The sequence below is a fragment of the Balearica regulorum genome, chromosome 30, assembly GCF_011004875.1.
Source record: "Balearica regulorum gibbericeps isolate bBalReg1 chromosome 30, bBalReg1.pri, whole genome shotgun sequence".
Lineage (NCBI taxonomy): Eukaryota > Metazoa > Chordata > Aves > Gruiformes > Gruidae > Balearica > Balearica regulorum.
The window spans coordinates 712,592-735,839 of NC_046213.1; the positions used below are offsets into that span (position 1 = coordinate 712,592).

At 70.5% G+C, this 23,248-nt stretch overlaps 4 protein-coding genes across 6 annotated transcripts; 2 read left to right on the forward strand and 2 right to left on the reverse strand.

Annotated features, from left to right (window-relative positions):
* Positions 1-403: 403 nt before the first annotated feature.
* On the forward strand, positions 404-13,284 carry MAST1 (microtubule associated serine/threonine kinase 1). Its single transcript, XM_075738035.1, is given in 28 exon segments — positions 404-602; positions 1,021-1,052; positions 1,860-1,948; positions 2,419-2,494; positions 2,684-2,762; positions 3,056-3,219; positions 3,693-3,768; positions 4,110-4,316; positions 4,897-4,998; positions 5,645-5,774; positions 6,166-6,233; positions 6,319-6,404; positions 6,525-6,733; positions 7,202-7,340; positions 7,419-7,551; positions 7,643-7,808; positions 8,010-8,111; positions 8,186-8,308; positions 8,730-8,839; positions 9,016-9,143; positions 9,335-9,522; positions 9,621-9,743; positions 9,745-9,798; positions 10,128-10,357; positions 10,689-10,811; positions 11,050-11,186; positions 11,331-11,500; positions 11,840-13,284. Coding segments are annotated over 28 exon segments (3,957 nt in total). The 5' UTR covers positions 404-563; the 3' UTR covers positions 12,514-13,284.
* A 243-nt stretch (positions 13,285-13,527) lies between these two features.
* GCDH (glutaryl-CoA dehydrogenase) lies at positions 13,528-16,821 on the forward strand. Of its 2 annotated transcripts, XM_075738032.1 has the most exons (11): positions 13,528-13,587; positions 13,720-13,815; positions 13,987-14,121; positions 14,260-14,322; positions 14,862-15,032; positions 15,239-15,368; positions 15,442-15,661; positions 15,753-15,856; positions 15,927-16,052; positions 16,145-16,305; positions 16,386-16,821. In XM_075738032.1, exons 4-11 carry the CDS (start codon positions 14,286-14,288, stop codon positions 16,475-16,477), a joined length of 1,041 nt encoding a protein of 346 aa, XP_075594147.1. In that variant the 5' UTR covers positions 13,528-13,587; positions 13,720-13,815; positions 13,987-14,121; positions 14,260-14,285; the 3' UTR covers positions 16,478-16,821. The 2 variants fall into 2 exon arrangements, with proteins under 2 accessions (XP_075594147.1, XP_075594148.1); XM_075738033.1 differs by lacking the exon at positions 13,528-13,587 and having other exon boundaries at positions 13,718-13,796; positions 13,969-14,121.
* A 171-nt stretch (positions 16,822-16,992) lies between these two features.
* Positions 16,993-19,176, reverse strand: SYCE2 (synaptonemal complex central element protein 2). Its single transcript, XM_075738041.1, has 3 exons — positions 18,544-19,176; positions 18,086-18,284; positions 16,993-17,346 (listed from the first exon to the last, which is right to left on the reverse strand). The coding sequence occupies exons 1-3, from the start codon at positions 18,648-18,650 to the stop codon at positions 17,152-17,154; spliced, it is 501 nt and encodes a 166-aa protein (XP_075594156.1). The 5' UTR covers positions 18,651-19,176; the 3' UTR covers positions 16,993-17,151.
* Positions 19,177-19,384: 208 nt separating this feature from the next.
* FARSA (phenylalanyl-tRNA synthetase subunit alpha) lies at positions 19,385-22,318 on the reverse strand. 2 transcript variants are annotated; one of them, XM_075738136.1, is made up of 13 exons: positions 22,133-22,318; positions 21,919-22,056; positions 21,749-21,847; positions 21,518-21,636; positions 21,349-21,441; positions 21,137-21,265; positions 20,930-21,045; positions 20,762-20,846; positions 20,565-20,664; positions 20,307-20,475; positions 20,162-20,239; positions 19,625-19,739; positions 19,385-19,547 (listed from the first exon to the last, which is right to left on the reverse strand). In XM_075738136.1, exons 1-13 carry the CDS (start codon positions 22,286-22,288, stop codon positions 19,442-19,444), a joined length of 1,503 nt encoding a protein of 500 aa, XP_075594251.1. In that variant the 5' UTR covers positions 22,289-22,318; the 3' UTR covers positions 19,385-19,441. The 2 variants fall into 2 exon arrangements, with proteins under 2 accessions (XP_075594251.1, XP_075594250.1); XM_075738135.1 differs by lacking the exon at positions 19,625-19,739 and having other exon boundaries at positions 22,133-22,309.
* Between the last annotated feature and the right edge of the window lie 930 nt (positions 22,319-23,248).

Sequence of the window (23,248 nt, forward strand, 5' to 3'; positions counted from 1 at the left end):
CGGGGGGGGGGTCACCGGGGGGGGGCCGGGGCAGCCCCCCCCCCCCCCCCGATTCTTTTGGGTGCGTTTTTAGGGAGCGTTACGGTGCCGTGATGTCACTAATGAGGCGGGGGGGGGGAGGTCTGCCATATTGCCGGGGGGGGCACCCGGACACACACACGGGGGGGGCCGCGCACACCCCCCCCCCCCACACACACACCCCCCACGCCCCCCCCCCAGGGGACCCCGGCGTCCGGCTGGGCAGCGCGGCGGGTTCAGCACCGCGGACAGCGCCGGGGGGGGGGGGGGGCTGTGGGTCCGGGGGGTCCCGGGGGGGTCCCGGCATCCCGGGGGGGGCCTGGCAGCGCTGGGGTTAAACCGCCCCCCCCCCCCCGGGGTTGGTCCCCCCCGGTCGGGGCGGGGCTGGGCGTGGCCGGGGGGGCGGGGCGCTCCCGGGGGTCCCGCGCGGCGGAGGATGGCGGCGGGCGGCTGAGGGGGGGGGGCTGCGGGCACCGGGGGCGCGCGGGGGGGGGGGGGACGGACGGACCGGGACCCCCCCCACCGGCAGCGGCAGCGGCGGAGCCATGGACGATTCGGGCGTGATCCGCCGGCGGCGGCTGCAGGTACCGGGGAGGGGGTCGGTACCGGGAGGGGTCGGTGCCGAGGGGGGGGGGAATCGGTATCGGGGGTGGGTGGTTCGGTACCGAGGGGGGTTCGGTACCGGAGGGGGGGCCCTGTACAGGGCAAGGCGGGTACGGGAGGGGGGGATACAGCCCCGGTACCGGGAGGGTCGGCAGCGGGGGGGGGGATGCGGTCCCGGTACCGGGAGGGCTGCAGGGCCGGGGGGGGGCCCGGGACAGCCGGATCTGGGGGGGCTTCAGACATAGGGGGGCCCGGGGCGGGGGGGAGGGATGGACCCGGCGCCTGGGCCCCCCCAGCAGCGGGGCAGGGCCCGAGCCCCCCCGGGCGGGACTGCGGGGGGAGAGGTCTGGCCGGGGGGGGGGGTCCGGGCCGCCCCCCATCCTCTGCCCCGTGTTGCAGAAGGAGCTGCCGCTGCCGCGGAAGAGCAGCAGGTGAGACCCCCCCCCCGCCTCCCGCGTCCCCCACTGCCCCATCGCCCCCCCATTCCCCCCCCCATTGCACCCACCGCCCGGTCCCGCCCCCGGCCCCGCCCCCGGCCCCGCCCCGCTGCAGCCGCCGCCGCCGCGTCCCGTCCCCCCCCCCCGCCCCGCCGAGGTGCCGCCGCCCCGGAGCCCCCCAGCCCCCCCCACCGGGCTCTCGGACCCCCCCCCCCCCCCGATGCCGATCCTGGTGGGCAGCAGCATGTTCCGCCGCACCAAAAGGTAACGGGGGCCTCGGCCTTCCTCCCCCCATCCTCATCCTCCATCCTCATCCCCATCCTTCATCCTCAGCCTTCGTCCCTCTCCATCCCCACCCGCATTCCCCCTCCATCCTCATCCTCAGCCTTCATCCCTCCCCACCCCCATCCCCATCCCCATCCCTCCTTCATCCTCAGCCTTCATCCCTCCCCATCCCCATCCTCATCCTCGTCCTCCTGCATCCTCATCCTCACCCTTCATCTCTTCTCCTCCACCCTCCTCCCTCCTTCATCCCCGTCCTCTGGCCCTCATCCTCCTTCCTCATCCTGCCCTGCCATCCTCGGCCCCCCCTGGCCCCACGAGCCCCCCCATGGCCATTACCACCCCCCCAACTCCCCCCCCCCCATCCCTGCATCCCCTGGGGGGTGGAGGGCCTGTGGGTGCCCCCCCCCGGCATCTTTGGGTGTTGTGGGTGCGTTTGGGTGCAAGGACACATGTGGGGGGGAACACCGTGTGTGAGGGGGGTCCCGGCCCCCCCCCCCCACGGTCCCCCCTCCCCAGCTGCCGCACGAGCAACCGGAAGAGCCTGATCCTGACCAGCACCTCCCCCACCCTCCCGCGGCCCCACTCGCCACTCCCCGGACACATTGGTGAGACCCCCGGACCCCCGGTGCCCCACAACCCCCACCGGTGTCCCCCCCTCCCTGGAACCCCTCGAATCCCCTCAAAAACCCCCAAAGGGGCCCATAAAGACCCAGCAATCCATAGGCCCCCCCATATCGACCACCCCAAACCGCTGGGACCCCCCCCCCAAGGGACTCATTGTCCCCCTCAGGCCCCAAGAACCCCCCCCAGGCAAACCTGTGACCCCCCCCAAGGGACCCTCCCCAGCCCAAATAACCCTGACACCTACAGGGACCCCCAAAGCACCTGCCCACCCCCCTCCCCGCCCTTGGGGTCCCTCCTGGTCCCCCCTTTTCCCTCGGGGTGGGTTGCATCCGTTTGGCCCTGCCCCCCCCGATGTGGGTGGGCGGGGCCTGGCAGGGCGGGGCGGTGGTGATGTCACCCCCATGTCTGTGTGTCCCCCCCCCCCGGTGTGTGTGTGTCCCCCCCACCGCAGGCAGCAGCCCCCTGGACAGTCCCCGAAACTTCTCGCCCAGCAACCCGGCCCACTTCTCCTTCGCCTCCTCCCGGCGGTAAGGGGGCACGGGGGGGGCACGGGGGGGGCACGGGCATCTGGGGGGGACCCGGGTATCTGGGGTGGCAGCCGGGTATCCGGGGGGGTGATGGGGATGGGGGGAGGATCCAGGTGCCTGGGTCCCGTCCCAGCTCTGGGGCAGGGTGGGGGGCACCCAGGTCCCTTGACACCCCCTGTCCCCCCCCAGGGCCGACGGGCGCCGCTGGTCGCTGGCCTCGCTGCCCTCCTCGGGCTATGGCACCAACACCCCCAGCTCCACCGTCTCGGTGAGTCGGGGGCCCCGGAGCCCCCCACAATGTGCAGGGAGGTCACTGGGGGTCTGGGGGGGGGTCCCCTGGCTGTGGGTTTGGGGGGGGTGTCCCACACTTGGGGGGTCCCCACACATGGGGAGGGGTCCGTGGGTGGCCGGGGGTCCCCGTGGGGTGCAGCGGGTGTCTTGAGGGGGATCCACGGGGGTCAGCAGGTCCCCATGGGTGGCCATAGGTCTTCGTGGGGCGCTGGGGGGGGGGGGTCCATAGGAGAGGTCTGTGGGGGTCGGAGGGGTGACGCGGGCGCGCAGTCCTCGTGCTCGTCGCAGGAGCGCCTGCACCAGCTGCCGGCGCAGCCCACGCCGGAGGAGCTGCGCTTCCTCTCCCGCCACTTTGGCAGCTCCGAGAGCCTGGCCGAGGAGGATGGGGGGGCCCGGGGGGGGCCGGCCCCACGGCCCCGCTCCCGCAGCCTCAGGTGGGGTTGGGGACCACAAGTGGTTGGGGGGGGACCAGGGATTTGGGGACTCCGTGGGGAAATCGGGGCACCTGGAGGCTGTGGGGGTGGGGGGGGGGACACACCACTGGGGTCACCATGGGGCTGGGGGGGAACGAGGGCTTTGGGGAGACCATGGGGGGCACCATGGGGTTGGGGACACCATAGGGCTGGGGTGACCCAGAGCATGGCGGGGGGGGCATAGGGCACCGTGGGGTGTGGGGCAGCAGGGTGACGGGGGATGCTGTGGCCATGGGACATTGTGGGGGTGGAATGGGGACACTGTGGGTCCCCGTGGGGACACCGTGGAGGGATGCTGGGGGGTCCTGTGGGTGCCACTGGTGGGAATGCCAGGGGGTGGGGTTCTGGGGGTCCCGTGGGTGCCAGTGGTGGGGTTGCCGGGGGGGACACACACACGCTGTGGGGTCCCGCGGGTGTCAGCGGTGCCTCCCCAGCCCTGGGCGCTCGCCCTCGTCCCACGACAACGAGATCGTGATGATGAACCACGTCTACAAGGAACGGTTCCCCAAGGTGGGGCTGGGGGGACGTGGGGCGCTGGGGGAGGACATGGGGTCTTCAGGGGTTCGAGGGGGGAGTATGGGGTTTAGCGGGGAGGTTATGGAACAGCTCTGGGGGGGGGGGTTTGGGCAGCTAAGGGGCACTGGGGGAGGATATGGGGTCTTGGGGGGGGTCCTGGCAGGGTTATGGGGGTCTTGGGGGGTTATGGGGGATCCAGGGAGCTCTGGGGTTCCTAGAGGGGGCGGTGGGACAGCTCTGGAGCACTGGGGGAGGATATAGGGCCCTGGGTGTCTCTGGGGGGGGCTGTGGGGGTGTTGGGAGCCGTAGGGAGCCCGTACGCCTGGGTTCTGCAGGCAACGGCGCAGATGGAGGAGCGGCTGGAAGAGTTCGTGCGGGGCTGCGGCCCCGGGGGGACGCCGCTGGCTGATGGTGCCCTCAGCTTCATCCAGCACCAGCTTGTCGAGCTGGCGCGCGACTGCCTGGCCAAGGCCCGGCACGGCCTCATCACCGCCGGCTACTTCTACGAGCTGCAGGAGAACATGGAGCGGCTGCTGCAGGACGTGAGCCATGGCACCCAATGGGACCCAACAGGATCCAATGGCACCCAACGGGACCCATCAGGACCCAATGGTGCCCATCGGGACCCAACGGTGCCCAACAGGACCCATCGGGACCCAACGGTGCCCAATGGGACCCAACAGGACCCAACGGTGCCCAATGGGACCCAACAAGACCCAATGAGGCCCAACTGGGCCCCAACAAGACTCAACACAGACCCATTTGGCACCCAACAGGGCCCAAAGAGGCTCAGTGACACCCAATGGCACCCGACGGCAACCCAGGGGGCCTGATGGGACCCAACAGAACCCAGCTGGTCCCAACTGGGCCCAGTGAGGCCAAATGGCACCCTCAGCACCAAATGGGGACCCACCAGGGCCCTACAGGGCCCAATGGGAACCCTCAGCACCCAAGGGCACCCAGTGGGACCCAACAGGACCCCCCAGGGACCCAATGGGACCCCACTGGACACAATGAGACCCAAGGGGATGCCCCAGACCCCATGAGACCCCCCCCCAGGACCCCATGTGACTCCTCAGGACCCCCTGATGACACACACCCCACCCACCCCCATTCCCCCAGGCCTACGAGCGCTCTGAGTCGGAGGAGGTGGCCTTCATCACCCAGCTGGTGAAGAAGCTCCTCATCATCATCTCCCGCCCTGCGAGGCTGCTCGAGTGCCTGGTGAGTCCCCCCCGGGCCCCCCCCCGCCCCGGGACCCTGTGACATCCCCCCCCCAGCATCCCCCCTCCCGTCCATCCCATTTTGCACCATCGCAACTGTCCAATCAGACGAAGCCCTTCTGGTCACCCTGACAACACCCTGGCCAATCCCTGCGCGCAGCCAATGGGGAGGCAGGACTGGTGTTGCCATGGTGACAGCCGTGTTGCCGGAGCAGCGCCATGGTGATGGAGCATCCCGGGGACCACTGAGACAAAGGCGGGGGTGGGGGGGAGACACGGGAGGGCACATGCGTGTGCACTTGCCCATGAACGTCAGTGCATGTGGGCACATGGGTGCTTACCCGTGTGCTCTGGCACACGCGTGTGCATTGGTGCTGGCACAGCAGCACACGTGCACACACGCGTTTGGGCTCAAACCCGCACATGCACACGTGTCCTGGTGCACACACATGTGTCCTGGTGCTCACACACACACACTCCTCTCACACATGTGCAGAACCCATGTGCACCAACACGCACACGTGAACCAGCACATGCCCCTGCTGTCTGCTGCTGCATTGCACCATGCCGGTGTGTGTCCCCGTGTGCACACGTGTGACAGGGGTGTGTGTGCCCGTGCACACATGTGTTGGTGCATGTCGGTGTAGGAGTTCGACCCGGCCGAGTTCTACCAGCTGCTGGCGGCGGCGGAGGGCCAGGCCCGCGAGGGGCTGCTGAAGGCCGACATCCCCCGCTACATCATCGCGCAGCTGGGGCTGGCGCGGGACCCCTTCCCCGGTACATGCGTGTGCAAGCGGCCACGGGTCGGGCACAGGGTTTGCACGTGCTCGCAGGGGATCACGTGAGGGGCATGTGTGTGTGGGGGGGGGAGTGTGCACGCATGGGGTTTTGCATGGGAGGACATGTGTGTGGGGCATGCACGGGATCTGCGGGGCATGCATGGGGGTGGGCAGGGCTGCACACACGTGTGAGAGCGTGCACGGGGAGTGCCTGCATGCTGGGGGTGCGCAGGGGTGTGGGAAAGTGCATGGGTGGTGGTGCATGGGGTGTTGTACACTGGGGGTGCATGTGTGAAACCCGTGTCCTTGCACACGTGTGACACCCCGTGTCCCCGCACATGTGTGAAACCCGTGTCCTTGCACACGTGTGACACCCTGTGTCCCTGCAGACGTGGTGCATCTGGAGGAGCCCGACAGCGGTGGGAGCAACACGCCAGAGCCCGAGGAGGGGGCTGAGGTGGGCGCTGGGTTCCCCCTCATGTGTGTCCCCCCTTCCCGTGTCCCCCTCCCGTGTCACCCTGTGTCCCCCCGTGTCCCCCCAGGGCCGCAGCGCCGTCCCCAGGACCAAGAAGCCGCCGGGCGAAGGCGACTTCGAGACCATCAAACTCATCAGCAACGGCGCCTACGGGTGAGCGGACCCAGACGTCAGGGTCCCTGGGGGGGGGTCCCGGATGTCGGGGTCCCTGCGAGGGGTGGGGGGTGATCCCTGGGGTCCCCGGCACGGCGTGATGCGCGGCTATGCCGGCAGGGCGGTGTACCTGGTGCGGCACACGGCCACGCGCCAACGTTTCGCCATGAAGAAGATCAACAAGCAGAACCTGCTGCTGCGCAACCAGGTGGAGCAGGCGTTCGTGGAGCGCGACATCCTCACCTTCGCCGAGAACCCCTTCGTCGTCAGCATGTTCTGCTCCTTCCAGACCCGCCGCCACCTCTGCATGGTCATGGAGTACGTCGAAGGTGAGCGCCAAGCTGACGGGTGTCATGATACGGGGCTGGGAGTCGTGATATGGGGTTAGGTGTCGTGATACGGGGCTGGGCATCGTGATACAGGGCTGGGCATCACAATATGGGGCTGGGTGTTGTGGCATGGGACCAGGCATCACGATACAGGTGGGTGCCACAATATGGGGCTGGGTATCATGATCGCGAGCTGGGTGTTGTGATACAGGACTTGGCGTTGCAGTATGGGGCTGGGCGTCGCAGTACAGGGCTGTGCATCGTGATATGGGGTCAGTTGTCACAATATGGAGCCAGGCTTTTTGCTGCGGGGCCGGGCAGAGCCATGTGGGGCGGTTGGTGTCACGATGGGGCATTTCTATGTCCCGACACGGCTCTTGACGTCTGGGTGGGTGATTGTGTCCCGCTGGGGCGTGACGGGTGCTGGCGGGTGATGTGCACCGATGTGTCCCACCCCGTGCCCCCCAGGCGGGGACTGTGCGACGCTGCTGAAGCACATCGGGGCGCTGCCCTTGGAGCTGGCCCGGCTCTATTTCGCCGAAACCGTCCTGGCCCTCGAGTATCTCCACAACTACGGCATCGTGCACCGCGACCTCAAACCTGACAAGTACGGCGGGTGCTGGGGAGGGGGGGGCATGTAGCCGCGGGGGTGCCGGGGCGATGCCGGACGCCATGCTCCCCGCAGCCTGCTGATCACCTCGCTGGGCCACGTGAAGCTGACGGACTTCGGGCTCTCCAAGATGGGGCTGATGAGCCTCACCACCAACCTCTACGAGGGCCACATGGAGAAGGACGCCCGCGAGTTCCGCGACAAGCAGGTGGGCGCGGGGGCGGGGGGGACACGGATGTGGGCGTTGGGACGTGGTGTGACACCCCCCATACACACACACCCCCACATCCCCCCCCAAGGTGTGCGGCACCCCCGAGTACATCGCGCCCGAGGTGATCCTGCGGCAGGGCTACGGGAAGCCGGTGGACTGGTGGGCCATGGGCATCGTCCTCTACGAGTTCCTGGTGGGCTGCGTCCCCTTCTTCGGGGACACCCCCGAGGAGCTCTTCGGGCAGGTCATCTCGGGTACGGGGGGACGGGGGGGACATGGGGGGGGGATGGGGGGGACATGGGGGGACATGGGGGACGGGGGGGACATGGGGGGACAGGGAGGTCACCCCTGGTACAGGGACGGGCATGGGGCCACGGGGACGCGGTGGGGCTGGCAGTGTCACCCCGTGCTCACGGTCCCTCTGTGTCCCCCCCCGTGTCTCCCCCCCATCCCAGACGAGATTCTGTGGCCGGAGGGGGACGAGGCGCTGCCCCCCGACGCCCAGCACCTCATCTCCTGCCTCCTGCAGCCCGACCCCCTGCAGCGCCTCGGTGCCGGTGAGACCCCCCGCACCCCCACCCCCCTGCCCCCCCCAGGCCACTGCCCCCCTGACCCCGTCCCATCCGCGCAGGGGGGGCGCAGGAGGTGAAGGCCCACGGCTTCTTCGCGGCGCTCGACTGGACCGGGCTGCTGCGTCAAAAGGCCGAATTCGTGCCGCACCTCGAGTCCGAGGAGGACACCAGCTACTTCGACAGTGAGGGACATCCCCCGCCCCAGGACCCCACTGGGACACCCCCCGGGACACCCCCCCTGGGAGACCCCTGGAACACACCTGGAACCCCCCCTAGGACCCTCCCTGGGACCCCCCTGGGGCACCCCTGGAACACCCTTGGGACCCCCCAGCACCCCTGGGAACACCTTGGGACCCCTCCAGCACTGCAACCACGGGACCCCCCTGTCACCCCTCCCTGGGACACCCCCTTGGCACCCCATGGACACCCCCCCCCCCCGGACTGACCAGGGACAACCCCCCAGGGGACTTCTAGCCCCCCCCTGCCATGGGACCCCCCAGGAACCCCCATGTGCCCCCCCCCGGGGACCTCTCTGCGGGCCCCCTCACCCCTGGGGTCACCCCCACCCTGTGTGTCCCCCTCACCCTCACCCCCCCCCCCCAGCACGCTCGGACCGGTACCCCCATGTCACCTCCTACGAGGACGAGGACACGACGGAGGACGAACCCGTGGAGATCCGGCAGTTCTCGTCCTGCTCCCCCCGCTTCAGCAAGGTGGGGGCCGGGGCGGGGGGCAGTGGGCGACACGGGGCGGGGGGATGCGGGGACACAGGGATGCACAGGACGTCGCACGGCCCCGTGCAGTGCAGGCTCCTCGTGCGCAGCCCCGTGCAAACCCTCGTGCGATCACGCGTGTGCAAACCCTCGTGCGAGGTGGTGCGCGTGCGCAGGTGTACAGCAGCCTGGAGCAGCTCTCGCAGCAGCAGGAGCCGAAGGCGGCCAAGGGCCGGCCGCGGGACGAGGGGAGACGCGACGGCTTCACCCGCGACCGCAGCTGGCGCACGGCGTCGCCCGAGCTGTGAGCACCCGCGTCGGGGGAGCGACGGGGTTCCGGGGGGGGGGAACACTGGGGGCCCCAGATGGGGGTCATGCCTGGGTCCCCAAGGTGGGGGGACAACGCCAGGGTCCCCCAGGGTCTGCCTGGGTCCCCTGGAGGGGGGATTTGCGGGGCGCAGTGGTCAGCCCCCCCCCCAAATCCCCCCCCCGCAGGAAGCGCCCGCCGGCAGCTGAGGGGGCCCCCCCCGAGGGTGAGGCCAGCCCCCCCCCAGGTGCCCGTCGACGTTTCTCAGCGCTGCTGGAGCCGGGGCGCCCTGGGCCCCCCCCCGAGGAGAAACCACCCACCCGCAATGGGGCCCCCCCCCGCGATGGACAGACGGATGGACTCAGTGAGGAGCCAGGTCAGTCCCGGACACCGGGGTCCCTGGGGGGGGCCCGGGTCCCTGGGGGCGTCCCGGCCACCCGGGTCCTCACCAGCTGGTGTCCCCCCCCTCCCCAGGGGAGCGAGTGCCACGGGCCGCAGACCTGCCCCCCCCCCCGGGCCGAGCTGGGGCTGCGGCGGCCGCGGCACCCAGGGGTGGCCCCCGAGGGGGGGGGCGACAAGCGCAGCCCCCGCGGCCCCGGGAAGGTCACCAAGTCGGCGTCAGCCACCGCCCTCTCCGTCATCATCCCCAGCGGTGGGTGTCACCCCCCGGGACCCCAACACCCCCCCCCCTCGGGACCCCAATATCCCCTCCCTGGTCCCCATGGGGGAGGGTGGGTCCCCCGGGTGGGGTGGGGACCCCAAGGGTGGCTGGGGGGGGTGGCAGGGGTCCCCTGGACACCCGAGTCCCGGGGGTTGGGGGGTCCCTGGTCACCTGGGGGGGGGTGCTGGAGGTTGGGAGGGGGTTCCCATGGATGCCATGGGGTGGGGGGCTGGGGGCCTGCCCTGGTCCCATGGGTGGGGGGGGCAGTGGGGGCCCCGTCCGCCTGGGTCGGTGGTCTCGGTGCCAGCGGGGGGGTGCAGGGGAGGCGCCCGGCTCCTCGCCCCTGGGCAGCCCCATGTCCCCGCGGTCGCTGTCCTCGGACCCGTCCTCGAGGGACTCGTCCCCCGGCCGCGAGCTGGCCCCGGCGGTGGCCGCCCCCCGCTCCCCCATCGCCATCCCCCGGCCCGGCAAGAAGTTCGGCTTCACCCTGCGCGCCATCCGCGTCTACCTGGGGGACAGCGACGTCTACAGCGTCCACCACGTCGTTTGGGTCAGCGGGGGGGCATTGGGGGGACACTGGGGGTCTGGGAGGGGATGTTGGGGTACCGGGGCACATTGGGGGACTGGGGGACATTTGGGGAAGGGGGACGCTGGGGGATGGGAGGGGATGTTGGGGGATGGGGGGGGATGTTGGGGGATGGGGGGATGTTGGGGGACGGGGGGGATGTTGGGGGACGGGGGGACATTGGGGGATGGAGGACATTGGGGGACAGGGGGGTGTCTGCAGCATCCGCTGTTGTCTGGGTGGGAGGACAGCGGGGGGCGCGGGGGGGACACGATGACATCGGGGCGCTGCGGGTGACGTTGCGCTGTGGGTGCAGCACGTGGAGGAGGGGGGCCCGGCGCAGGAGGCGGGGCTTTGCGCCGGTGACCTCATCACCCACGTCAACGGGGAGCCCGTCCATGGGCTGGTGCACACTGAGGTCGTCGAGCTCATCCTCAAGGTCAGGGGTCATGGGGGGTCATGGGGGGTCATGAGGGGTCACGTGGTCAAAAGGTCACAGGGGTGAGAGGTTCTGGGGGGGTCACGGCAGGGCCATAGGGTTACCAGGAGGTCACGGTGGGGTCGTGGCGGGGTTGGGGGTCGTGGCGGGAGGGCGGTTGGGTGGCGGAGGGTGGAGGGTCGGGGTCCGTGTGCGCCGGGGCGTGTCGGGGCGTCGCAGCGACCTGCCGGTGCGTCAGAGCGGGACGAAGGTGCTGGTGACCACGACGCCGCTGGAGAACACGTCCATCCGCCTGGGCCCCGCGCGGCGACGCAGCGCCCGGGCCAAGATGGCGCGGAGGAACCGCCGGGGCGGCGCTGGGGGCGGCCACGAGAGGTGGGCAGGGGGGGGGACCGGGGGGGGTCGGGGGGGGGCTCTGGGGGGGGGCTCGGGGGCGGGGCCTGGCTCGGGGGGCGGGGCAGAGGGCGGGGTTTGTGGGAGGAGCCCGGCCGCGGCAGTGACAGTCCTCCCCGCCGGCAGGCGGCGCAGCGCGCTGTTCCGGCACCTGGCTCGACAGGCGTCCCTGCTGCACACGAGCCGCTCGCTGACGTCACTGAGCCGCTCGCTCTCCTCCTCCGACAGCCTGCCCGCCTCGCCCACCCACGCGCGCGCGCGGGACCCTGCCCTCCCGCCGCGCGCCGCCGAGACGGGTAGGCGCCGCCATGGCAACGGGGCGAGGCCGGTGGGAGGGACCATGGGAACGGGGCGGGGCCATGGGAAGAGGGCGGGGCGGGACGGGCGGGGCCATGGGAACGGGGCGGGGCCAGGACGGGGCGGGTCTACGGGAGCCGCGAGGGACCGCGAAGGGTGAGACGGGGCGACGGTGGCCGTGAGGGACACGGGGGCGGGGGGGGGGGGGGAAGCGGAACGGGCCTACGGTGGCCGTGAGGGGCCCGGCCGGGCGGGTTCTCCGCAGCCCCGGCCCCCCCCCCGCCCCGAACCCGGTCGGCCCCGGTCCCGCAGCCGGCCCTGACCCGCGGCCTGCGCAGGGGCCTCCCCGCCCAGCAGCTCGCCGGGCTCCAGCGCGCCGCCCTCGCCGGCGCCGGCCGGTCCCCACCTGCGGCCCAGCTCGCTGCAGGGCCTGTCCCCGAAGCTGCAGCGGCAGTACCGGGCGGCTCGCTGCAAGTCGGCCGGCAGCATCCCGCTCTCGCCGCTGGCCCACACGCCCTCGCCGCCCGCCGCTTCGCCCCCCGCCTTCCCGGCCAAGCTGCACCCCAAAGCCGCCGAGTCGCCCCGCCTGGCCCGCCGGGGCCCCCCCGAGAAGGCGGCGGCGGCGGCGCCCCGCAAGCACGGCCTGGAGGCCGCCCGCAAGGACTTCCCGGCCGAGCCGCCGCTGCAGAGCCTGGCCGAGTGGGACGGGGAGAGCCCGGCCGAGGGGCCGCCCCCCGCGCCCCCCGCCCGCCGCCTCGGCCGCCAGGAGCTGCCGCTGCTGCTGGGGGGTCCCCCCGGCGCCGAGGCCGCCCCCCCGGGGGGCGACGAGCCCGAGCGGGCGGCGCGGGGCCCCCCCAAGGCGCTCAGCCCGGTGCAGGAGCACGAGCAGGCCCGGCGGGGGGGCGGCCCGGGGGGGCCCCCGGTGCCCATCGTGGTGGTGGGGCCCGGCGCGGCCCCCGGGGACGGGGCGCTGGGGCCCCCCCGGAGCGCCGGGCCCCCCCCCGGCCGCTGAGCTTCCCCCCTCCCGCGGCTGTAAATAGGGGGGGGGACCCCCAGGCATGCGGGGCGCAGCCCCCCCCCGCCCCCCCCCGGCACCTCCCCGTGTACACGAAGGGTTAATACTGTGACGCGGCCCCCCCCCCCCGGTGTGATGTCATCGACCCGGCAGCCCCCCGCCCCCCCACCCCCAGTCTCCTGTTTGCCCCTGGTTCTTGTCCCGCTGATGTCACAGCGGTGATGTCACCGGCGGGGTGGTGGGCGCGAGGGCACAGCTGTGAAGCGACTCGGGGAGGGGGGACGGTGACATGGCGGTCGCCATTGGGGAGCGAGAGTGATGTCACGGCCTAGGCGTCAGTGGTGGTACGGAATTGACGATGTCACAGTTACGATGTCACTAATGGTGCAGGAGCGGTGATGTCACAGTTACGATGTAACGGGGTGCTGCTGTCACAGCTCTGATGTAGCTGAAGGTGCGGGAATGGTGATGTCACAGCTGTGGGGACAGCGGGGTGGGGGCGATGACTGGTGCCGGGCGATGATGTCACTGCTGTGAGGTTACCGAGCAGGGATGACGCATCCCAGCTACGCGGTGATGTCACACGACAGCAGCTGACATCACTGCAAGGGCCGGCCAAGCAGGTGACATCACCAACCCCCCCGTGACATCAACACCACCCCCCCCCCCCCGTTCTCGCTATGCAAATGCCCCCCCCCCCCGGACAGGGGGTGCCGGGGCCGGGGGGGGCCTTGGGGACCAATAAAGCCTGTACAGCACCGACCCTGGCCTGCGCCTCCGTGGGGACCGGGGGGGGGGGGTGGGGTATGACACGTCATGGCGCCGCAGCCCCGGGGACCCCCCTGCCCGCCCCCAACCCCCCAGCTCCACCCCTCGGCTCCGTCCGGGCGGTGGTTTGGGGGTCCCACAGCCCTGGGAACACTTCTCTTCTCCCCCCCCCCCCCCGCCCCGACCGGAGCACGGGCAGGCGCGGGTTAACGTCACGCCCCCTCGTCACACCCCCGCCCCACCCCCCGTGACGTCACGGCCGAGGGCTCCTCCGGGCCCGTTCGCCGCCGCCGAACTCGCACGGTGCGGGGCGGGGGGGTGGGGAACACACACGACACGGGACAGCAGGGGAGGGTCTTGGGGGGGCCGGTTGGGAGTCCCAGGGGGGCCGTTGGGGGTCCCTGTCTCAGCTGCCCCCCACCCCCCCCCCCCCAGACCCCCCCCCCCCATGGCGCTCCGTCTCGCCGCCCCGCTGCTTCGACTGGTCCGGACCGGTGTCCGCTGGGGGGGCACGGCCCCCCCCCCCGCAGGGTGAGTTTGGGGGGAGGAGACCCTCAAATGGGTGCCCCCCCCCTTTCTCCCCTCGACCGGCCCCCTCTCCGCAGGAGAGGGGGCCGGTCGAGGGGAGAAAGGGGGGGGGGCTGAAGAGGGGGGCTGGTGCTGACACCCCCCCCCCCGTGGTGTGTGCCCCCCCCCCCCAAGCAGCCTTTGACTGGCGGGACCCCCTGTGCCTGGAGGGGCTGCTGAGCCCCGAGGAGCGGCTGTTGCGGGACGCCCTGCGCAAGTACTGCCACGAACGGCTGCTGCCACGCGTGCTGCACGCCAACCGACACGAGGGTATCGGGGACACCCCCCCCCCCAATATCGAGATACCCCCCCCACAGACACGGCCCTGAGCACAGTCCCTGGGCAGGGGAGGGGTGGGGGGAGCCCCCAGATTGGCTGCACTCACGCCCCCCCCTTCTCCCCCCCCAGTCTTTGACCGGGAGATCGTGTCCGAGATGGGGGCGCTGGGGGTGCTGGGCCCCACCATCAAGGGTGAGTGGGGGGAGATGGGGGGGGGTGGACTGGGACATCCCCCCCCAGAGGGCGTGGGGGCTGTGGGGTCCCCCTAGAGACAACAAGGGAGTTGGGGGGGGGGGGTGTCTCCCCTGGGGTTACCAGGGTGTGACTGGGGGGGGGAGCAGGGTTGGCACCCCTAGGGACGGGCTGAGGGGGGCGGGTGTCCTCCTTGGGGGTGTCTCCGGGGGGGCAGAGTCCTGTCATGGGGGTAAGGGGGTGGGTATGGGGGGGGGCAGAGGGTATGGAGGGGTGGGGGAGCAGGGCTGGGAGTCCTGGGGTCTCTGTGGGGTGATGCTGTGCTCAGGGTATTGCTGGGGGGGTCCGGAGGGATCTGGGGGGTCTCCGTGGGGTGACGCTGTCCCCAGGGTATTGCTGGGGGGGTCTGGGGGTCTCCGTGGGGTGACGCTGTCCCCAGGGTATTGCTGGGGGGGTCTGGGGGTCTCCGTGGGGTGACGCTGTCTGCAGGGTATTGCTGGGGGGGTCTGGGGGTCTCCGTGGGGTGACGCTGTCTGCAGGGTACGGCTGCGCGGGCACCACCTCGGTGGGCTACGGGCTGGTGGCACGGGAGCTGGAGCGGGTGGACAGCAGCTACCGCTCGGTGCTGAGCGTCCAGTCCTCCCTCGTCATGCACCCCATCCTGGCCTACGGCACCCCCGCCCAGCGGGACCGCTTCCTGCCCCCCCTGGGTGAGACCCGCACGCTGGGGGGGGGGCGGAGGGCACGACGACACACGAGGAGGGGGGCGGAATGGGGCAGGGGGGCTGTGGGGTTCCTGGGGTCCCCCTGACGCTGCGCCCTCGGGGGGGACCCAACCATGGGAGCCCCCTGGGCAGGGGGGAGCTGTGAGTGGGGGGCCATGGGGTTCCACTGACACTCCCCCCCCCGCCCCCAGCACGGGGGGAGCTGCTGGGGTGCTTTGGGCTGACGGAGCCCAACCACGGGAGCGATCCGGGGCGCATGGAGACGCGGGCACGCTACAACCCCAGCGCCAAGACCTACACGCTGCGGGGCTCCAAGACCTGGTGAGCCCCGAATCGGGGGAACAAGGGGACACCCCCCCAACACCCCCCAGACCCACACCCACACCCCACCCAGGATCACCAACTCGCCGGTGGCCGACCTGTGCCTGGTGTGGGCGGCGTGCGAGGAGGATGGGAGGATAAGGGGGTTCCTGCTGGAGCGGGGGATGCCTGGCCTCAGCACCCCCAAAATCGAGGGCAAGTTCTCGCTCCGTGCCTCCGCTACCGGCATGATCGTGATGGACGACGTGGAGGTGCCGGAGGAGAACCTGCTGCCCAACGCCGTCGGCCTGGCGGTAAGAGGCGGGGAGGTGGACATGGACACCGGGGTGGTACGGGGAGCCCCACCGCAGCATGGGGGACCCCGGTGACCCCCTTTTGCCCCAGGGCCCCTTCGGCTGCCTGACCCACGCCCGCTACGGCATTGCCTGGGGCGCGCTGGGCGCCGCCGAGGCCTGCCTGGAGACGGCACGGCAATACGTCCTTGACAGGTAACACCGGGGACAGCAGGGGGGCTCCCACCTGCCCCCCACAATCCCCACCGTCCCCCCTCTGCCACAGGAACCAATTCGGGGGGCCGCTGGCACGCAACCAGCTGGTGCAGAAGAAGCTGGCGGACATGGTGACGGAGATCGCCCTGGGGCTGCAGGCCTGCCTGCGCCTCGGCCGCCTCAAGGATGAGGGAAAGTGGGTGCCGCCGCAGGGAACGGGGGGCCTGGACACCCGGGGGGGTGTCTGGGGGTGGTGGGAGGGGGGTGCCAGCGTCCCTGTCCCCTCAGGGCGGTCCCCGAGATGGTGTCGATGCTGAAACGCAATTCATGTGGGAAGGCGCTGGCCATTGCCCGGGAGGCGCGGGACATGCTGGGGGGGAACGGGATCTGCGACGAGTACCACGTCATCCGGCACCTGATGAACCTGGAGGCCGTCAACACCTACGAAGGTACTTCCATGCCAGGTGTGGGGTGCGGGGTCCCGCCGGCAGCGGGTGCCACCAAGACCTGGCTGCTCCCTCACCTGCAGGCACCCATGACATCCACGCGCTGATCCTGGGCCGAGCCATCACCGGCATCCAGGCCTTCGCCCCCAGCAAACCGCCGGCAACGCGGGGCTAGTGAGGGGAGATGGCGCCCGGCACCGCATCGGTGGCACGCGGCTGCGACGCGCTGCAGCATGACCGGCATCACGGCGCCACTGGCGGGGTCGGGACATCACCCGTGGGGGAAGGACGAGAGGAGACGGTGCCAAAGATCAGACCCATGTCACCGACCGGACTCGGCATCACCGACAAGGTATTGGTGAACAGACCCGCTGTCGCTGACGGGACGTGGTATCACCGATGGGACCTGGCAGCACAGTTGTGCCGGGCTTTGCCACGGAGCCTCTTGGCCAGTGAACTGCCCTGGTGCCTTTGCCATCCTCACGCCACTCGCCAATAAAAGGTGGAAAAGCCACCCCACATCAGCCTCCATTCGTCAGTGCCAGCAGCGTCAGCATTAATTAAGCTGCCGGGACACACATCCGCCACCGAGAGCGAGCGGGCAGCAGAACCCTGGCAGCTCCCCCCCCCCCAATTCATCCTTTGGAGTTTTTTGGCTCTTTTTATTCATGCTAAACCTGAACACCAACAGCAACAAAAAAGCCCATTTGGGCCAAAATCCCCCTTTCCCACTCGCGGCTGCCCTGGCACAGCAGCAGCGGGCAACACACGCCCCGCTTGCACTGCTACGGGACCGAGGTGGGGGGATCCCACAGGTCTGGGGGGGCCCCTGCAGATCTGGGGCCCCTTTCAGGTCTCAGGCTGCAGGCAGAGGTCGCGGTAGGCTGCCTCCACGGTGCGGCAGACCTGCCGGAGCTCGGCCTCGGCTGTCCCCACCCGTTCCATCACCTCCGCCAGCTCCTGCAGCCGCTCCTGAATCAGCTCGTTGTGGAGGCCGTAGAGGTGGAAGAGCCGCTCCTCCAGCTGCTCCGCCAGGCCTGAGACCTGCCGCGCCGGGGCGGAAAAAGGGGGGGGATACGGCTCTTGACGGAGTGTGGGGGTGGGCAGCGCCATTTGGCACGACTGGCGCCCGGCTGCCGTCCCTGGAGAGCGGGGTGGCAGCTGCAGCCGCCCGGGCTGGCACAGCTCCCAGCCTGGCTTGGCTGCCGCTGCCGCCAGCTGCGCCCATGGTAGCCGGAGAGCCGGCCACGGTAGCCACCGAGTGCTGGGTCACCGTGGGCCGCAGCTGCCAAGGCCAGGCCGCCATCTGCGCGTGGGCCTGTGGGAGCCCCCCCCTTCCTGCCCTGCTGGCGCGGTTCCCCCCTCCCCGGCTGCAGGGATGCCGGTGGGAGCAAAGTCCAGCGCAGCAGAGCAAGGACGCGGGAGCCATTGGCGTCCCCTCCGCTCCCCAAAGCGGGGCTGGAGGCAGCTGTAGCCGCCCCCGAAGGGGCTGTGGGTACTCCCCCCCGCCGCGGCGGTGAGCGCCGGTGCATACGGCGCACCAGGCTCTGCAGCTGGCGCCAGCAGCCTGCAAGAGGCCGCTCACACCGTGCTCCGTCCCTGTGGCACCTCGTCTCACCGTCCCCCAGCCTGCCACTAATTCGGGCAGAATAATGCGATTAAACATGTCGAGCAGAGACCGCACAGCCGCGTAGCCCAGCTCGGCAGCGAGAGGATGGCGTGGGCTGGGGTGTCCTCATCTGCTGCTCCCCCCCACACCGGCAGCCCCCCCGCTGCTCCCCACCTTCATCAGCAGGCTCTCCCTGAAGCCGCTCATCACCGTGTGGTCTTCCTTGCGGCTGTCGTTCACCCTGTCGATCAGCTGCTGTGCGCGCTGCTGCAGATCCCCGATGTTGGCATCCAGTGACGCGAAGTACCGGGAGGCCTGGCCGTCCAGCACCGCCTCTGCGCCGGGCCAGGGGGACACAGGCAGCGTCTCCGTCCTCGGCCCAAACACAGGACCCACACATCAGGGGTGCGCACTCCACGGAGATGGGGCGGGGACAGCCTGGTCACGTTAATTGGGAAACATTGGGAACCCCACTAATGAACGTGGTGGCCTGTGTGGACAACAGGATGTGTGTGTCACCCAGGACGCCCCTTGCTGTGACCACCTGTGCGGTTGTTGCTTGATGTACGCTCTTTTTTTCTCCCCAATTTAGGTGAAAATTGTGAGGCAACGGAGGGTGGAAAATGTGTTACCTGTTGGGGTCCTCGCTGGGGGGCTCGTCCCTTCCCAAGCCCTCGTAGAAGGGGCTGTCGCCCACCTCTGGCTCTGGCTCGGGGCCCTCACGTTCCTTTCGCGACATACCCACCCTGGGGGACAGGCGGCCCTCAGGGCCCAGGACACGGCCTGGCTTGGCGGGGGCCACTGAGGGGGAAGGACCTGCCTGGCTCCGGGGCTGCTACTCAGGGCCTACGCAGGGCTGTGACACCCCCAGCCCCCCGGGGGGGGCGGGTCCCACCACCCAGATTGGGGACCCGGGGGGCAGCTGTAGGAACGGGGCCTGGGGCGGAGAGGCCAGTTCAGGGTCCGGGTGAGGGGACCGGGGACCAGCGCTGGCCGGAGCCCGGGGAGGGGAAGCGCGACCCCAGACCCGCGGCCGCCCCTCACCGCGCTGAGGAGAGCCTGGTGGGCGGGGCTCAGGCGGGCGACGGGAATCAGCATCGGCCAATCGGCGCCCGCCCAGGCGACGGAGCGGCCAATGAAAGGCGGCGCGGGAAAAGGCGGGAAGGGCCGGGCCGGGCGCTGAGGAGACGAGGAGCCGCGATGGCGCCGGGACACGGTACGTGTGGGGTGCAGCCGGGGGGCCGCGGCCTGCGGGCGGGGGAGGCTGGTTGCAACGGGCGAGGAGGTAACGGCAGTATCGGGGCCGCCCGGCTGAGGGACGCTGGGGGGGTCACGGGGAGCCGTGGTCAGCGCTACAGGGCTGGGGGGTCTCTGTGGGTACGGCTCCCTCTGGAGCTGTGAGAGGCCATGGGGTGCCCCGACCTCACCACACCACTTGTGGTCCCGGTCCCAGCACAGACACAGGCACCCGGCTGGACAAAGGGGCTTTATTAGGGAGCAGCCCCCCCCTACCCCCTGGGAGGACGGGGTCTAGGCATCCAGGCGGCAGAGGGGACTGTCGTAGACCATCTGCAGGTTGACTCGGTGCCCCACCAGCTCCCGGATGTTGTTGATGCCATACTTGATCATGGTGGGCCTGGTGCAGGAAAGGGGGGGTCAGCAGGTGTGGCCTGGGGCTCCCTGTTGTGCCCCCCCCCCCCCCCCCCAACTCACCGCTCCAACGAGAGCCCCCAAGCGATGACGGAGACGTTCTCGGGCAGCCCCATGGGCAGCAGCAGCTCGGGGCGGAAGACCCCTGAGTTCCCCACCTCCACCCATTTCTTCAGCCCTGGAGGGGTGAGGTGGGGGCCCCTGCCCCACAGGGGCTGAGACATGGGCCCCCCAGAGACACCCCCCTCAGAGAGAGTGAGACCAGGCCACCCCCCATTGGAACCCCAGAGACCCCCACCCCATAGGGGTACTCCAAAGCTCCCCCCCTCCAAGCCAGGCTGACCCCCACCCCATAGGGCCATCTCAGAACCCCCTACCCTATAGGGGTACCCCAAAGCCCTCCACCCCACAGGGGACAGAATGAGGCTAAGCTGGCCACCACTCTAAAAAGTCACCTAACTCCCCCCCACTCTGCAGGGGCACGTGCAGATCACAGGGTCCCCCCCTGTTCTGTGGGTGCACATGCAGACCCTGGGGCTCCTTTGGGGGCCCACGCAGCCCCCCAGGACCCCCCAGCTCCATGGGGGGGACCCCCCTCACCCTTGTGGTAGCTGAACACCTCCATGCTGGGCTCCGTGTAGGGGTTATAGGCTGGCTTGAAGCGCAACTGGGTGATGCCTGGGGACAGAGAGGGGTGAGAGGGGTCCCAGGGAACCCCCAGCACCCCCCCAGGTACCCCCCATACCCAGTTTGGTGAAGAACTGCCGGAGGGTGCCCATGAGGTGGCCGAGGGTGAGGCCGCGGTCAGCCACCACCCCCTCCACCTGGTGGAACTCAGCCAGGTGCGTGGCGTCCAGGCTCTCGTTGCGGAAGACACGGTCAATAGAGAAGTATTTCACTGGAGTGAACTTCTCCTAGGGGGGCAAAGAAGAGGTGGGGTCATATAGGGACACACACACACCCCCCATAACCTCCCCACGGCCCCCCCCAAAACCTGTCCCACCTGGTGGGCCAGCCGGTAGAGTGCACGGGCACTGGCAGACGTGGTGTGGGTACGCAGCAGGTTCCTCCGCGCCTCCTCCAGCCGCCAGTCGTACTTGTACCTATGGGGGGGGCTCAGCAGGGGTGCTGTACGGCCTGGGGGTGGGAGGCACGGCCCCCCCCAAACCTACCCATGCCCCCAGGGGGTCTCGCCCTCACCCCTGTGAGCCGTAGCCTCCCTGTGCGTGGACCTTCTTCACCTTGGCCGTGTAGCCAGGGGGCAGCTCGGGGGCCTCGGCAGGGTCTGGGGGGGGAGAGACAGATGGGGGGGGCTCAGCGGGGCTTGGGGAGCCCCCCCGAATCCCCCTGCCTGCCCCCAGCACCCACCCTGCAGGAAGAAGGTGTCGTGCTGGTCGCGGGCCGGGTGCTGCTGGGGCTGGAAGAGAGCGTCGAAATTCCAGAACGAGCTCTCCACAAAGTTGTCGGTGGGCATCTCCGTGAACCTGGGGAGAGGGGTCCCTCACAGCCTCAGGGGATGCCGTACCCCCCGGCTGGGGGACACCCTGTCCCTGGGGACCCCCCCCCCACGCTCACCCCATCTCCAGGAAGATCTGTCGGAGCTGGGAGCGCACCTTCAGCAGGGGGTGGAGGTGGCCGCAGGCGGGGGGCAGCCCCAGCGCAGAGAAGTTGTAGGGTTTGAAGGGCCGCTGCCGCCAGGACCCCCTGCAGGTGGGGTCAGAGGTCATGGCAGGGTCACGGCAGGGTCATGGGGGGGTCACGGCAGGGCTGTCTTCCCCCAGACTCACGTGGCGATCATCTCCGGCGTCAGCTCAGTCTCCTGACGCGCCACCGCGGTGCTGAAGGCGCTGCCCTTGCGGATCCAGTAGGACTTGAGGGTGCTGGGGGGGGAACGGGGGGGTCATGGGGTGCCCCCAAACCTGCCCCCCCCCCCCCCTAAATCTCCCCCCAGCTCACACTTCCAGCAGCAGCTTCCTCCTCTTCAGCTCAGCACGGTCGCGCTCGGGCAGGGTCTCGGCCTCCCCCCGCTGCACCTGCTGCAGGCTCTGCTGTACCGCGTCCTGCACCTCCGTCACCTGGGGAGGGGGAAGGAGCGCTGGCGGGGGGGACGGGATACGGACACGGCCCCGTCACGGGGAGACCGGGCACCGGCAGGACGGGGTGGGGGGGCGAGCAGGGGACACTCACGGCGCGGAGGACGCGGGGACCGCCGGGTGCCCCCTTCTCCAGGCGCAGCCATCTGTTGGCCATGGCCTTGCTGAAGCCCACCGAGCCGCCGGGCAGCTTCTGCGGGGACGGGGAGGCGGTGAGGGACCCGGTAACCCCCGGTACCCCCCGCCCGGTGCCCCCGCGCTCACCATGGCGTCGCTCTGGGGCAGCCCCTCCGCCGGGAGGCTCCGGAAGAGCCGCACCTCGGGACTGCCGTCCCGCAGCACCTCCGCGCCCTCGGGGCTCAGCTCCCACCGCGTGGCCGATCGCGCCTCCGCCTCGATCACCTACGGGGACCGGTACCGGCGTTGAGCACCGGTACCCCGAGGTTCCCGTGACCCGCGTGGGCCCCGTCGCGCCTACCTCCCCCAGCGCCTGCAGGCTCTTGACGGCGCCTACGAGTGTCTGGTGGTCGAGGCCGAGCGCGGCGGCCGCCTCCAGGCTGCAGAGGCCCCCGCCGGGCCCCGCCGCCTCCCGCTCCAGCCGCTGCAGCAGCAGCTCAGCCACGCTGGGCGACATCGCGGCGACCGGAAGTGCTCCCTTCGCTTACCGGAAGCCGTAGTAGCGTGGGGCGGGGCGAGCGTCATCTGGAGTGTGGCGAGCGCCATCTTGGATGTGGCGGGCGCCATCTTGAGCGTGGCGGGAGCGTCAGCTGGAGTTTGCTTTGGGAGGGGGAGACACCCCCCCCCGCACCCCACTCCCCTGTCGCTGTGAGGTGCCTGTGACGTTGTGAGGCTGCAGAGTGACGTCATGAGACGCTGGGCCACTTTACCACATACTCCCGTGCGCAACCTGTGTCGGGGAGCGTAGGTGGCTGTGGCGACACGCCTGTGTCACACCCCCCCCCCCCGGCCTGTCACCATGGCAACGACAACCCCGGGCCCAGTTTGGCTGGGTTGCGCTGTGGTGACACCGACCCCGGGCGCCCCGTCATAGTGATGGCAGCCCCCGAGGCCAGGTCCAGGGGGCACCGGTCCCTCACTAGCGTGGCCCTCTATCCTGTACCTTGCTGGGTTTCATATGTGCTATGACATCATTGCACTATATTACATCATCATTGCATCACAGCTCCGTATTAGGTTATAAATCCCCGAGATGAGCGGAAGACCCCGTGTCCCGTGTCATGTCACGTCCCGTTCCCCTGCGTCTTCCCCGTCTTCTTCCTGGTGCTATTACGGGATGGCGAGCACCACGCCCCACGTGGTCCGCAGGAGGCCTGGCCCTTTAAGAGCGCCCGTCCCCACGTGACTGCGGTGACGGAGAGAGGACAGGAGCGCGCGGGAGGGGAGGGGGGGCGTCTCCCTCTTAACGCGTGGTCGCTCCTCATTGGCCTTCGTGTTCAGCCAATGGGAAGCGGCCATCTGGGACGCCAACGTTCGGGGGCGCCGTCGCCGCCGGCCAGCGGGCGGCCGGCCAATGGGAACGGGCCCTGCGCGGGTACGGGCCAATAGACCGGGGCCGGGGGCGGGCCGAGGGGCG